The sequence below is a fragment of the Seriola aureovittata genome, chromosome 8 (genome assembly GCF_021018895.1).
Source record: "Seriola aureovittata isolate HTS-2021-v1 ecotype China chromosome 8, ASM2101889v1, whole genome shotgun sequence".
In the NCBI taxonomy this organism is placed as follows: Eukaryota; Metazoa; Chordata; class Actinopteri; order Carangiformes; family Carangidae; genus Seriola; species Seriola aureovittata.
Genome location: NC_079371.1, coordinates 14,647,462 through 14,663,233, shown reverse-complemented (window position 1 = coordinate 14,663,233; position 15,772 = coordinate 14,647,462). Strand labels below are relative to the sequence as shown.

General features: G+C 39.0%; 2 protein-coding genes across 2 annotated transcripts; both read right to left on the bottom strand.

Moving 5' to 3' along the window:
* Window positions 1–3: 3 nt before the first annotated feature.
* LOC130173084 (endonuclease domain-containing 1 protein-like) lies at window positions 4–3,429 on the bottom strand. The gene is made up of 3 exons (XM_056382007.1): window positions 1,771–3,429; window positions 1,340–1,688; window positions 4–869 (listed from the first exon to the last, which is right to left on the bottom strand). Exons 2-3 carry the CDS (start codon window positions 1,643–1,645, stop codon window positions 270–272), a joined length of 906 nt encoding a protein of 301 aa, XP_056237982.1. The 5' UTR covers window positions 1,646–1,688; window positions 1,771–3,429; the 3' UTR covers window positions 4–269.
* An 8,028-nt stretch (window positions 3,430–11,457) lies between these two features.
* Window positions 11,458–13,283, bottom strand: LOC130173083 (endonuclease domain-containing 1 protein-like). The gene is made up of 2 exons (XM_056382005.1): window positions 12,890–13,283; window positions 11,458–12,365 (listed from the first exon to the last, which is right to left on the bottom strand). Exons 1-2 carry the CDS (start codon window positions 13,193–13,195, stop codon window positions 11,760–11,762), a joined length of 912 nt encoding a protein of 303 aa, XP_056237980.1. The 5' UTR covers window positions 13,196–13,283; the 3' UTR covers window positions 11,458–11,759.
* Between the last annotated feature and the right edge of the window lie 2,489 nt (window positions 13,284–15,772).

Here is a 15,772-nt window from a genome sequence, read left to right as displayed (position 1 = left end):
TCACACATTTCAGTCTTGATTTATTGGACAATGATGGGCTTTGTGAACATGATACAAGATGACATTGATCAAAATTGCAAGATCATATTCATCAAAAATATTCATTTCCAACCATCATGAGACAAGACAATATTTTGATCAAACATTTATTAAGCAATTAAGCAGTGGGGGAGTTTTTATAAGATTTTGAGGCTGACCACACACTAGGGGGTGCTGCGCTGTACTTGGTGACTGTTGGACACCCGTAAGTTAAGTTAACTAACTTCTGCTTAAAGCTTGTCATCCATTTCCTTACACTGCCCATCAAACAGACTGACGATTGGCATTCCCGGCCTATCTTTCAGGATTCTCTCTAAGCTATTCAAGGACATCCGCGTCACATGAAAGCCGTCTATACGGACCCCCACCGTGTCACCGGCTGGCTTTACTTTAAGATTGCTTCCCACTGCAGCATATGTGGGGAAAAATGACTGACACTCAGGAAGGTTTTGTGTGTGATCTGGGCAGCAGTAGGCAGACCACAGGTAATCAGGAACAGACACCCTGCTGTTCATCCATTTATTTCCAGGCAGGACTCCGGTGATCACATACATCTGCCCTTTGCAGCACTTGTTGAATTCCCTCAACACCTCTTCCTCCAGTTCTCTCCAGGGACCACTATTGGAGCCTTCCCACTGAGGGACAATGTTTGTCAAGGTGTAGGTGGCCTTACGGTCATCCAGTGAGTGCTGGTGCATGCTGGGGGTGAGATGGCCCCTGGTGTAGAGGCTCCCCCTGTAGTCCTCAAGCACTGCCTGGCTAGTTTTCACATTGTTGTCTGGGTTCAAGTTGAGTTCTTGCATGGATGGATTACCTTTTATATTTGCCAGCTTATTGACAAAGAGAGAAAACAATATTACTGTTATTTATTCATTTGTGACAGAACCATTAAGAATTATTCCATTTGAACTGGCATGCACTGATTTACTTATGTTAAAGATGTGATTTGTTTGGGGGTACTAAAATGTTTGAGGACACTGTAACTGTTTGATATATTAGTTACATGGTTTATACACTTCTGGTTTTCTGATTTTTTTTCTAAAATGATACAATGCCCTTATTGGTATATTTAGTAAAGTAAAATGTTTAGTGATCACACTCATACATATTGTCTTGGTTTGCATTTGAATATTTATCCACTCCAAAAATGATAATGTTATGTGTTTCATAGAAAATTAACTATCACTGTGTAACATTTTGATGGGTTATGTTCAGACAAAATAAAAGACTTTGCGACTTTCACTTCTAAATGAGCAGGCTGTGTGGGCCAATGACAGTATTTTTACTGCCCACATCTTACCTGTGGTTCATACATCCAGGTTTCATCATCCCTTCCACCGTCTGGAGAGCTGAGTATGTATGCAGAGTACAGTGCTGAACGACGAGCACGGTCATACAGGGTGGCAAAGCGGTACTTGTTGTTGTAGCGCTGGCATATTGGCTGATAATCATTTCCGGTGATACCTGTTGGTGGAGTGTCCATATAAAAGAATTGTTTACAGTTGGAAAAGTCATTGACGACCTCTCCGAGGACCAGGCCACCAAACCAGGGTAGGAGAAGAAGCAGAGCTCCTGTGGAGAATTGCAGCATCTTCCTTTGAGACATCCTGCAGTACAGCAGAGAACTGATGGTAGGCTTTGTAGGTTACCTGTGATGGAGAAAGACATGCCTATTAGACAGTGAACACAGTTTGTCCAAGAACTCAGACAAGAAACTTGTAAACCTCTTACCACAAAATTTTTCTCCACGTTGAGCACGTTGAGTGGTGCCTATTTCTAGGCTGATGATAAAACTCATGCAGGTCTCCAGTTAAATACTCTTTGTTCAGCTCCTGGGGTGGGTGGTGTGTGACCACAGTGACACAACTTCTTCTTTCACATCTTAACTTGCCACCAAAATCATTTGCCAATTGATTGCCTTAAGGAAGGTGTTGTGTGAAAATATTTCAGTGGAAGTCCTTATTTGACCCTGTCATGCTGGGGTCATGTTGTTGCCTTATAATCTTATATGCCTTATAAACAGTTTAATGCAAATGTAAAATTTTTGTAAAAAAAAAAAAAAAAGAAATTTCTGCAAATTCGTAAAATGAAGAAAGTGCATGCATCTTCCATGGCTGTAAACTGAAGGCTGTTTAAAGTGTGTAGTCTGTTTCCTTTGTCGAGACATCTAATAGTTTTGAGACATCCTGTTCTTGTGCTGGAAAAAGAAATGCCTGTTAGAGACTGTAAAGATAAACTTTGTTGGCAGACCTTTCCTCAGACAAATAACTGTTGGACAGAATATTATCACTTCTTTTTCAAGGTGGCTACAAAAACGAATTTATTCAACTTAAAAACACATGCTCTAAAGCAGATTTCACGAATGCTAGAAAGGAAGTGGCATCCCACTAATCTGGAAGAATTTCAAAAAGGCTTGAAAAGATATTCTGTCTATTACAGTTTTTCTCAGTCGCTTTGGTACATTTCTCGAATCATCCTCGACATTTGCAAAACAGTAAGTGAATTTCTCAAAACAATTCGTACAAATAGCACAACACCATGGATTACCTGCAAAAGCCAGTCTCTTGCTCAAAATCCTTAGTTCATCTCTCAAAAGTAAATATCTGTGTCAATGAACATGTCACTGCCATCAGAATGACAAGTCCTTGTGTTATTGTGTACGGATAAGACAGTCAAATTGCTTAGTCGTGTTGTCAATATAACAGTTTACTCTGGAGGGATGTTCTGATGTAAACTATGGCTAAAGTGTTGATGACACTTATTGTAAATTGTAAGTTACACCTTAGTGTATGTGGGAGATTGATTGCAAGAGACTGGACGAGATTCACATTTATGCTTTTACTGTTTGTACTGTAATTTGTTGACAGACCATGTCATTGTGATACAGAAAGGCCTCGTCTGCCTCTTCCTCTGTTTTGCCTCCCAACTCCTCCTCCACGCAGCCTCACTCCTCTTCCTCTTCTTCTTCTCTCTGGGTGTTGACCCCGTCCAATTACTTGTCCTTCCATTGTGAGACATTGTAACATTGTGTTGTGCTCCGGCTATATATACATATACTTGCCAGTTGGTTCATGAGATGCACCTTTGAGCTATTTCAGAAAACTGGTTGATCATTTGTTGATCTAATGCTTCACACATTTCCCTTCGTTAGAGAAAGTCAAGATTCACCTGGGAGCAATTTACCAATTCAGGACAGATTTAGAAAAAATAAGTCTAATGGAAATTGTGACAAAGTGGGTAAGAATTACACCACTTGTCCCTACTTTTATCCATCATAACATCATAGTTTACAGATTTACTCATGCTTGTTCACCATTTAACCTTATGTTCAGTAACTTTTCATTTGCAGACACATTCTATCCCGGGTTTGTTTGTAGTTTGTATTATGTTTAGTTACAGTTCATTTAACAACATCTTTTGGTTAAATTAAAACATCTACAAGTATTAAGTTTAGTTATTTATTGATTAAGTTCTATTTTCATTATTCAAACATTCTGTTATTCACCATACTTACCATGTGTTACAGACAAAGGGAGGAAGCAGCCAATGATGTCCCATATTTATACCCTTAGTGACATCATTGGTGATGTCACCAGGTCAGTTCATGTGGGGAGGGGTGATTGTAATTTAGGTTGTGTTTATTTACTGTGATTTTGAATTATTTATGTATATGGCATGTTTATTAGTAGATAAACTATAGGAAAGGGTTTTCCCCTTATCAGGTGGTTATAGTAGAATAACTGTAGTTAATTCCTGTGTCAATAAAGTAAAATGTATACCTGCAGCGATGGTATGGTCCAGATTAGGTCTGGATGGAAGGGCCTATATAAAGCAGTTGCTTTTGTCGTCGAGGGGGAATGACACATCAGTGTAGCTGTGTACACATGATGTTTGTTTAAGTTGAGTTACTATGAGTTAACTTTAATCAGTTAGGCCTAGATTAATTATTTTGAGTTTTTTGTTAAGTGTGAACATGGACTGCACTGTAAATAAATCACTTTGGTATCCCTGGACAAAATTCTCAGTGTCTGCCTCCTACTAAACGGCCACTCAGGTCGACCTACATCACAGAAATCTATAGAGATATGCTTGACATATTATGACAACTTGTTCAACCATTTTGCATGTAAAGACTTATGCGATGAACTAATGCCTAAATGTTGTGGGGGGTGAGACTATTCACAGAGACCCATTATAATACATTTTGATCAACGTGACATAAGCAATTGATAATCTAGGAAACAGCAGAGAATTGTACATAATCATTTGCATGGATGTACCAAAGCATTTGCAACTTGTTCATAGAAATGAGAAACTGCTTTTTTGATTTGCACAAGTGACACAATGATGTGAAGATTGAACAAGTAGTTTTGAGAATTTCAATTCTGATCTGAGAAATGTACCAAAGCGACAGAGAAAAACTGTAACATACAAAAAAGCCCTCCATGATGCCAGAACCTCCTATTATTCATCATAGAAAACACAAACAACTCCAACTCCTTACTTTATGAGCTTCTTTACAAATAAAATTCACCATCTCTACCTCACAGCTGACAGAGATGTACTGTCCTGTACAGTAGCCTCGGTCAACTATAACGTCTGTTTTTACATTTAGACTGCTTCTCTCCTGTAGATCTCTCTGAGCTAACTTCAACAGTTTCTTCATTTAAACCATCCACTTGTCTTCTATGTCCTATTCCAACGAGGCTGTTCAAGGATGTTTTTCCCTTTTTGTTTTCTTTACATCACTATTGTTCTGTTTTATGTTATAGTAAATTGTTTGGTAGTAGTAACCGAACCTGTGTGTCTTAATGGTGATATATAAAAGGTAAATAATTCTTTGGGTGAAATTCCCAAAGTGGTGTTGTCTGGCAACCTGTTGGGCTTGTAAGGTGTAACGCCCATCTAACCTTATTACCCTAACCCTTGAAAGTGTAAACAGAAGTGTAACGGCTCAATTTATTTAGAAACCCTCTGCTTGCCACATTCCTTTGAGACATCCTGCAGTACAGCAGAGAACTGATGGTAGGCTTTGTAGGTTACCTGTGATGGAGAAAGACATGCCTATTAGACAGTGAACACAGTTTGTCCAAGAACTCCTCTCAGACAAGACACTTGTAAACCTCTTACCACAAAATTTTCCTCCATGTTGAGCACGTTGGGTGGTGCCTATTTCTAGGCTGTTAATAAATAAATAAATAAAAAACTCACGCAGGTCTCCAGTTAAATACTCTTTGTTCAGCTCCTGGGGTGGGTGGTGTGTGACCACAGTGACACAACTTCTTCTTTCACATCTTAACTTGCCACCAAAATCATTTGCCAATTGATTGCCTTAAGGAAGAGGTGTTGTGTGAAAATATTTCAGTGGAAGTCCTTATTTGACCCTGTCATGCTGGGGTCATGTTGTTGCCTTATAATCTTATATGCCTTCTATATATATATATATATATATATATATATATATATATATATGCTTCTATCTGTTCTAGACTCTCAGTTGAAAATATTAACCATTTTTGTTAAATATCTATATCCAATGTCTAGGTGCTACTGAGATATCATGTCCACAAAAATGTACGTACATATGGACGGACAACCTCAAAACAATATGCCTCTGGCTCTGGCTGTCGCCGGCGCAGAGGCATGAAAAGTGAAAGTAACCATGGCTGCATTGATGTGAGGTGCCGGGGTAGAGAGCTCTCACTGACCTACAGTATGACATTTCACTGAGGTTTTTCAGAAGAGTGGAGACATGGGGACTGACTGCGACAGACTTCCTCTGAACGACTCGCCCAGTCCTTTTGGAGACAAACTTGCCCCAGCTGGTCTTTGTCTCTCTGTCTGGTTAAAAACCAATGAAGCACCTGAATACATTGGTCTGAAATAAGAGGTTGGATACAAATAAAGACTGCTAATATATGAAGTGGTCAAGAAGTCAGCGTTTAAGATGATGGCCCATGATGAATCTGTGTGTGTGTGTGAGAGAGAGAGTGTGAGGGGGAGAGAGACTATTCAAGTATACAGGCAGCGTCCTTTGGATACTTTTTTTTTTAAGTATATTTTTTGGGGCTTTTTATGCCTTTATTGATAGCACATTAGAGAGACAGGAAATGGGGAGGCAGAGAGAGGGGGAATAAGATGCAGTAAAAGGCCGTCCAATGCGGGAGTCGAACCGGGGCCAACTGCAGCGAGGACTGTAGCCTCTACATATGGGGCGCCTGCTCAAACCACTGCGACACTCGACGCCCCACATCTTTAGATACTTTAAGTTCATCATGTAGTACATGGAAAACAGAGTTGCAAGCCCCGTCACAAAGTTTGGTTGGATGCTCTCACCCTCAAGGCAGATCATCCAGCGTCCAACAGTCACATGCTCAGTAACTGGTATAAAGTGCTTTTCTAGTCTTACTGACCACTTGCCACATTCACTCACGCATTTATACATCGCGCTCATATGCACACTCAAACACTGATGGCATAGCCCTTAGGGGCAACGTGGGGTTCAGTATCTTGCCCAAGGACACTTCAACATGCAGCCTGGAGGAGCCGGAGATCGAATCACCAACCTTCTAATTAGTGGACAACCCGCTCTCCCTCCTGAGCCTCAGCTACCAGTTCCACCTGAAGCATAACATTTGAGAAATACCACAATGCATCTTAACTTGTGGAAACAACTCTACTTGGAAGAACATTCATGGTTTGCTTGAATACAAATAAGTTGAAAAGCTCATCTGATATGCTGTAAAGAGTATATTCACTGAAAACATACTGAGCAATGTTAGACAAGGAGTAGGGGGTAGGGTGAGGGTCGTGTCAACATCAGCCACTGTAGACAGAATGTGGTCTCCATGAGGCTAGAAGCTCCGCTCTTTCAACCCAACCTGTAAAGGCTTCAAGCTGCAAACCAGCAAACAAAATAATAATAAAAGTTTATGTTCACAAAGTAAGAGGACTGCATGTGCGTGCTGCAAGCACCTCCCTGCCGTTGATTCAAACATCACCCCCAGAATGCAGTGCTGTTCACAGTATATTACAGCATTACAACAGGGAAACAGTCAATATTGCCCAGAATGCATTGTTTTTTACAGTATAGTACTGTTTTAATGGGAAACAGTATGCCGTCAAATTTGGCTGTTTTTACAGCAATATGTCACAGTGTTGCCACCAAAATCAGTTGCCAAGTCGCTGCCTAAAGGAAAAGGTGTTGTGTCCAAATATTTCAGTGGACGCTCTCATTTGACCCTGTCATGCTGGGGTCATGTTGTTGCTTTATAATCTCATATGCCTTATAAACAGTTTAATGCAAACATATAATATTTGTTCAGTAAAATGAAGAAAGTGCATGGTAATCTTACATGATTGTAAACTGATCCGCTGTTTAGGGTCTGTTTCCCTTGTCCAGAAATCTTATAGTTTTTGTACTGGAAAAAGAAATGCCTGTTAGAGACTATAAAGATAAACTTTGTTGGCAGACCTTTCCTCAGACAAATAACTGTTGGACAAAATAGTCTTACTTGTCCATAATGCATGGTATTTCTATAAGAGGAAAATAAAATCAATGTCAATTTGCTGTTTTATTTTGAGGTATTTTATTTTGTATTTACAGTACAAAGCTGGTACTCATTTATGATGCTCAATAAAATGTACATTTCAAAAGGTAGTGGGAGAAAAGCTGACAACCCCTCCAGTGACGATTCAGGCCAGAAGAGGAAACAGAGAATTGTAATATCTTTCTTTGAGACATCCTGCATTACACAGTATCTGTGATTTGCAAAAGAATTTGAATTTTCTTAACACCTATATTTGGAGCATTCCAGGTTCCAGGAGTTAGTTGGAGCCTACTTACTGAGGGATGGTGTTGGATGAATGTGGCCTTATGTTCCTATTTTTTGTCTTCTGGAGCATGCTGGGATTGAGATGTCCTTAGACTTCTTGTAGTCCTAAAAGTCCGACTGGTTCTTAGTCCCTCTCTGGTGGACAGAGTACAAATTATACAATGACAATCATGGGGGTCAACTTTTTCTCTAGGGTGAAAGGGAACCCAGCACAGTACAGACTCATGGTTCAGTGAACTGAAGTATTACAGTCAGTACAATATCTTGCTTGGTTATGGAGTAGAAAGTACAATATTTCCCTCTGAAATGTAGTGGAGTGGAAGTATAAAGCAGCATTAAATGGATATATACAGTGATGTAAAAGTTCCTCAAAATTGTACTTAAACACAGTGCTTAGAGTAAATGTACTATCTCTACAACCACTAACCCCCCACTGTCTGCCTGCTCATGACTGAGCATTTGTGTTTGATAAAATAAGATATGACATTTTGTACTGTAATTAAATACCATGCCAAAATTAATGAAAAGGTGCGCTATCAACAATTAGTTAGTTAAACTGTAACTTAAGGCAAAAGTTAGAAACTAGCTAACATTAGCGTTCATCCGTAGATACTTGACACAATCTAATTCAGAAGCTCTGAAAGTAAGAAGTAAAGTGTATTAACAAGAGAGATAGTTAGCTACTGCTACTTACATTTACCTACAGTGTCTCAGTTGGCTTGTGCAGCGCTCAGGAGCAGAGACGCTGGCCACTGATAAAAGTGAGGCCATGAGTGAGGCAGGCAAATGAGACATTCAAATAATGTCAAGATTAAAAAATGGTATGGTCCACTTGAGGATTGTAGGGCAAGAGTCTTTCAGAATATGGGAAATATTATGTAATATTATATGTAATAATAGGCAAGTAAAATATATAAATGTTTACATCCCCCAAACTGTTGTTATTACCTCTTTTTTTGGGTGAGGTGGGGTTGTTCAATTTTTAATCAGGGGGGTCAGACTCCTTTAATCCCCTCCATAATTCAAACACTGGATAGGGATTTGGAAAAATTTAATCTAAAAAAAATAAAAAAACAGCTTTTATTGACAGAGATAAAAGGACATGACACTTTATTTAGAAGCTACTCATGGCCAATTATTTATAGTGACTGATTAAGGCATTTACCTGAAATGTTCATTGTAAACCAAGACAGCTTTAATCAAACAAATAACAGCAGAAGATTCAGACTTTTCTGAGTCCTACTCTCATATTATATTTTTCAACAGTATATCTCAAGTACTTATTTTAATAGTACACTGTATTTTAATTATTTGTGTGAGGAGATAAGCGATTTGAACTAGAGCAAAAGCTTATCATCTTGACACTGCTCAGGAAACAGATTTTATGACACAGGCCAGCCTCAGTGACACAATAGTTTCCAGTGTCTCCAAGGACATTTGCCTCACATTAACACCTAGATAGAAAAACAAAAGTGAATTCATTTGCTGTGAGCCTCAAAGTGGTTCTCAGTATCTCTAGCTCCACCAAACCGGTCTGCTGCACGTTTTTCCCTATCAAGACAGTTGCTATTTCACTATAGTCTCACTGTATAATGCAAATACGTCTGTCCTGTAAGAACAGTAAATAAGCCAAACAAAGTGTTCTTTAACTTTCTTTGCAGCGTGGATGTTGGAAGTTATTTCACATTTGTTTTCTTTTTTTGTTTGTGTTAATGTTCAGTTTTTGTCTTTTATACTTTGTATGTCATGTGTTTTAATAAGATAATGTTACTGAGTGGGGTGCAGTGGTGATATTTTAGCTGCAATACATAGTGTAGGGGTAAATATTTGTGTAGGATTAGTGGCGCCTAGTGGTGAGATCACAGATTGCAACCAAATGAATATCCCTCCCCTCGCCCCTCCCTTTCCAAACGTGTAGGTGAACCTACAGTAAAACTTAAAAACAGGAAAGGCCCTCTCTGGAGCCAGTGTGTGGTTTAGCCATTCTAGGTTACTGTAGAAACCTGCACTGTAAATCACTGAAAGTGTGTTCATCTTAGAAACATATGTTCCCCTGAATTCAGTTTGAAGTTATGAACAAAGTTAAATAGTTTAACATTGTTTTATGAGTTTTGTAAAACAAACTGAGTTAAGTTAACTGAACTTGAGAAAACAAGTTTGATACATTTAAGATATTAAATTCACTTCACTGTTTAGTAACACAGGCAGTAATTACAGACAGATTTGCCTTCCTTTTATATTTTCTCAGTTCACTTCATTTGACATTAAGATCTTATAGGTGCAACTACTGAAGCCATTTTGTCCCAGAATCAATATAAAGGTAACATGCAAGGCTGCTCCCACTGATTTAGTTCAATTCCAAGGTAAAGGAGGTAGTGACTGAATTCAGTATTCATTGGCACTGATTTCATTATCAGGAAAAGAAACAAGCTTGACCTACAGTATATTCACATGTATTAAACACACATAACTTGTGAAGTCTTTTATTATGTTACTTTTGTGTCTTTAAAAAACTCAATTGATGAGTTGAATGAACTCTCTGCAATTCATTGTCATTTCATGTCAAAAGGCCTTAGACCTGCTCATAGTGAATGCACTGTTTGCAATTAGACATTTTCAGGTGAATTAAGTTGAAATTAACAAATCTTCATTTTTAGGTTGAATTAATGAGAAACAATGAGTTGATTTGAATGATGAATACTGTAACTGTTTGATATATTAGTTACATGGTTTATACACTTCTGGTTTTCTGATTTATTTTCTAAAATGATAAAATGCCCTTATTGGTATATTTAGTAAAGTAAAATGTTTAGTGATCACACTCATACATATTGTCTTGGTTTGTATTTGAATATTTATCCACCCCAAAAATGATAATGTGACGTGTTCCATAGAAAATTAACTATCACTGGGTAACATTTTGATGGGTTGTGTTCAGACAAAATAAAAGAATTTGTGACTTTCAATTCTAAATGAGCAGGCTGTGTGGGCCAATGGCAATATTTTTACTGCCCACATCTTACCTGTGGTTCATACATCCAGGTATTTTTGCTGTCAGCCCTTCTGCCTTCTGGAGGGCTGAGTATGTATGCAGAGTACATTGCTGAACAACAGTCACAGTCCTACAGGGTGGCAAAGCAGTACCTGTTGCTGTAGCACTGGCATATTGGCTGATAATGATTTCTAGTGATACCTGTTCCTGGGTTTAGGTGGTGTGTGACCACAATGACACATCTTCTTCTTCACATCTTAACTTGCCACCAAAATCATTTGCCTAAAGGAAGAGGTGTTGTGTGAAAATATTTCACTGGAAGTCCTTATTTGACCCTGTCATGCTGGGGTCATGTTGTTGCTTTATAATCTTATGTGCCTTATAAACAGTTTAATGCAAACACATAATATGTGTTCAGTGAAATGATGAAAGTGTATGCATCTTCCATGACTGTAAACTGAAGGCTGTTTAAAGTGTAGTCTGTTTGCCTGCTGCTGGACTGAGTAAGTACGCAGTCCAAAATGTGAAACATGCAAATATGTATGAATAAACATTTATATGCACTCATATTTAAACCAATGGCATGTTTTTTTTTCAATTTCATTTTATTAGTAAAATCATCAGGTTAGTTATTGAACAGAGGGAAAGATTGTCTATTTTTTTCTTACAAAATTCTAATAATTGGAACAATTCATTTCAAGCATCATCACATAATCATCATGTCCTGGTTAATCAAACTCTCATCTCATTCAGTAATTAAAGAGACAGTAAAGAAGGGAGGGAATTAAATCTTCTTAACTTATTGATTATGACTAGACATAATCAAGAAGTTATGCTGTATGTGGTGATGATTTCATTTGATTTGAACAAGTAACTAAAGCATTTCCCTTTTCTTACTGACACTGCCCATGAAACAGACCGATGGACATGCCCAGCCTTTGTCTCAGGATGCCCTCCAGAGTCTCTAAAGACATCCGCTTCACATCATAGCCTCGCACTGAGGCCCTCGCCTTGACATTAACTGGTACAATCTCCTCTCCACTGTTGGGGTCATTTCTTCCCACTGCAGCGTATGTGGGGAAAAATGACTGCACATGATCAGGAAGGTTAGGTTTGTAGGATGGGCAGCAGTAGGCCGACCACATGTACTCAGGAACAGACACCCTGTTATTAATCCAGCGTGCCCCCGACTCATAAGGCATGGCCCCAGTGATCACATACATTGGCCCTTCGCAAAAAGAGTTGAATTTTCTCAACATGTCATTCTCCAGAGTGCTCCAAGGGCCAGAGTTGGAGCCCGCCCGCTGAGGGACAATGTTAGTCAGAGTGAAGGTGGCCTCGCGGTCCTCTTTCGTCTTCTGGTGCAGGCTGGGATTAAGATGGCCTTTGGTGAAGTTGGAGTTCCTGTAGTCCTCACGCTCAGCCTGGCTCTCAATCACATTCTGGTCCACAGGGGTAGCAAAAGGTTCCATCTCTGAGTTGGCACGGGAAAATGCTAACTGAAAGACAGAGAGAGAGAAAGAAAGATGTAACTGTTTAGAAGCTAAAAAAAGATGATATGAATGACAGCATTTTTATGTTCACAGTTTGGAAGAGGGTTCCTATTCTTCTGCTTGAAGTTAATGGCAAAAACCCTATTTACCTTATTAATAACACAATAACTACAGTGACACTTGAAGAGAAACTTCTGGCGTACATCTAACCATGTTGCCTTAAATTACTGTGTATTTCTGTGTGAGGACTGGATAATTGATAATTGAGTTATTTAGACACACTTGACTTTGACAGTAAAAGTTAAAAAATGATTTAACTGAGCCAAAGGAAGTGTTGTTCTGTCTTAGTCAGGGAAGAGCCTTGCTTTACTTTGCCTTTGTCAGAAAACATTTTTCCACATAATCTGTAGAATCACAACATATAATTTTAGCATATCTAAAAACATCAAATCTGACAAAGTAATGGTCAGAGTACAGTGCAGTAATGGAAATGGTTACTCTTAAATATCATACACTGCCTTTTTACTTACCTGTGGTTCATACATCCAAGCTACACTGGGCCGTTTGCCATCTGCTGGGCTGAGTAAGTACGCAGAATACAGTGGTGTACGATGCTGATGGTGATACAGGCTGGCAAAGCGGTACTGGTTTTTGTGGCGTTGGCATATCGGTTGGTAACCTGGTGCATTGACACCCTGTGGTGGAGTTTTATAATAGAAGAAATCAAGGCAGTTGGAAAAGTCTTTGTTGACCTCTCCAAGGACCAGGCCACCAAACCAGGGTAGGAGAAGAAGCAGAGCTCCTGTGGAGAATTGCAGTATCTTCCTTTGAGACATCCTGAAGTGCAGCAGGTGAACACAGACCTCCTCTCTGACAAAGCTACAAAGTTAAATAAGACCTATATTTCCTTTGTTTCCTTCCAGCGTCTGGAGTACGGGTGCTTGTGAGCTGTGACTGAGGTTTCCTCTTATATATACTGACAGCAGGAACCATGAGGATGACAGTTTTTGCCCACTCCCAGCCCCCGTTTCCCATCAAACTTCCCCTGCAAACCAGTAGTCAGGCTACTTTCTGGGAAACAATGGCTCTGCAAATCTTTTTTTCATCAGTCAGCTGAGGAAAAGACCATCTTAATCTTTTGATGATTGTGGCAGAGTAAGTGAAAAAGAAGCTGCACCTCATAACCTGTAGATTTAGGTCTAGTATAGGGATCACACCAGTTGCGTAGGTCGGCTGATAAATGAGGCAATCTGACATTATTTAGGACACAAAGAACAAAACACCAGTGGTAAATGTTGACAATGCAGTATCTGGTTTTTGGCTGTTGTTGTCTTATGTACGTCTCCTCCAGGAGAGGCTGGAAGAACCAGAGACCCCTTGCTCTCTCACACTTTGTCTGAGTTGAGGGAAGAACATGAGTACCTTGGATGTCCTGCATTTATACAGTACTGTCCTATATGTTTATGGTCCATATCACAGATATCACACAGACACCCTCCAGTCAGCAGGTTTTGTTTCCTGGTTTTTGTGTTATTTTGTATTTCTTCTCTCATTGAAACTCCCTTCATTGTGGGAACCAGAATTTTTTTTCTAAAAGCTATAAGAGCTCCATATACTATACATAGTACTTCCGTTATTTCTCAACTTTGTTTTTACGAAAAGTCTGCGGCTTCTTTATTTCGTTATGTGCTTTATGTGTTAGTGGGAAAATCCTCCGTTTCAGTCATTTTCGAACAATCTGGGGGGAATTGTTAGATGATGGAAAGAACATAGCCGACATATGGGGGTAAACCAGAGTGATGTACGTTACAAATAAATGCCACGAGGTACCTTAAGTATTGATGAGTTGACTGATAATACGATACTTGTTTTGAGTATTGATACAATTATCAACAAGATTGATAAAAAAGGTCACGTTCTGGGCACATGAACTCACCTCTTAGTGAATGCACTCCTTGCTTCTCTGCTGTTGTTGTGTTCATGTGAGCAGTGATCACTTTCTAAGAATTCACACAATAAAAACACTTTGGTTATTTACCATTAAAAGATGTTTTGTGTTTTAACATACATGTCAAAATAAAATCCTCTTGAATGAAAGACTCTTCTTAACCTCTACCCTTCCCTCTTCGAAAACAAGATATTTATACATTCGTTTGTGATTTGGGAATATTGATCAGTCTCTCTTGAAGGTGGAAGTAAAAAACCTTGCTCCTCTCAATTCCCTGTGGCTGCCATTTTCTGGACACGTTTGCTGCATAAATTCATAGGGAAAAAAAGGAGCACTTTAGCGTAAACAGTACAAAAACTGTGAACAGTGCCCCAACATTTGGTCTTATTGTCTGAGGACAAATTCTAGGATTTGATCCAGAATAAAAGGAGCACGAAAGTGTAAAAATCTTGAAGTTTGTGTTTGAGATGTAGGTGGTAGATTGTAAATCATGGCCATCTAGTGAAGGCTCAGGGGTATGACTATCCAGGACACAGAAACTAATCATGCAGGTCAGTGAAACTAACTGGACTGTGACAAATAATGCTGCATTTACAGTCACTGGTGATGAGTCGCAACCTGCGGATGGTCAGGAATTACCATATAGTTTTTGTTTCCACATAGAGTAGAGCTGCTGAGTCTTACTTAGAGTGATGAACTCTGTGTCAGCAAGTTTCCCTTCTTCTTCCTTGTTTTGTGTCACTGACTCAGAGGCTGCAGGGTGTGTTTTGGAACTCGTATCGAACACCTGTGAGGTATTCCAGAAAGCAGGCTTAACAAATTCTGAGCCTAACCTTGATCCTGAGATCAAAAACTCTGAATTTTTCTGTTCCAGAACAGCTGATCTGAGTTAACACTGAATTAAGCGTGTGCATGACGAATATAAAAAGCCACCATCAATGGAGCTCCAATTCAATGATTCACCATGGCAACGGGTAAATAAAGAGCGAGCCAGAAAAATTAATGTGCATTTATCATTAAAAAAACAGCAGCAGTGAAAGAGCCTGAGCCAGAGTTAAAACTATTACATTTTACTCAGTGTAGTCTACATTATTTAGCAGAGTTTAATTTCCTTAATAGGTGCCGGAATCCTACTGTTTTAATTCAGCTGTAACCAGATGTGGGCAAAGTTTTGCTGCAGCAGAAGATGAAAATATAGATGAAACAGACATAAGTTTATAGATTTATGATTGTAACTACATATTCTGACCAGTAATAGCGTCATGGTTTTGGTGATTTTTAGTTGAAAAAGTTGAGGTTAAAAATTTAGTGTAAATTTTCAGATGTCTATTTTACATTTAGAAATCAGCTGCTCTACTGTCATTAAACTAGGGCTAAAGTATCAAAACCAACATTTAGAACCTCTCATCAAGTTTATCTTGCTCATGCTGGTTAATTCTTAACCCAATGTGTGTCTTAATGAACT

Bases quoted from the DNA above. Each gene is read 5' to 3' on its own strand.
- LOC130173084 (XM_056382007.1), bottom strand. From the start codon at position 1,645: ATGTCTCAAAGGAAGATGCTGCAATTCTCCACAGGAGCTCTGCTTCTT. The intron at 870-1,339 runs GTAAGATGTGGG...TTTGTCAATAAG, and splicing joins CCTGGATGTATGAACCACAG to CTGGCAAATATAAAAGGTAA.
- LOC130173083 (XM_056382005.1), bottom strand. From the start codon at position 13,195: ATGTCTCAAAGGAAGATACTGCAATTCTCCACAGGAGCTCTGCTTCTT. The intron at 12,366-12,889 runs GTAAGTAAAAAG...TCTGTCTTTCAG, and splicing joins CTTGGATGTATGAACCACAG to TTAGCATTTTCCCGTGCCAA.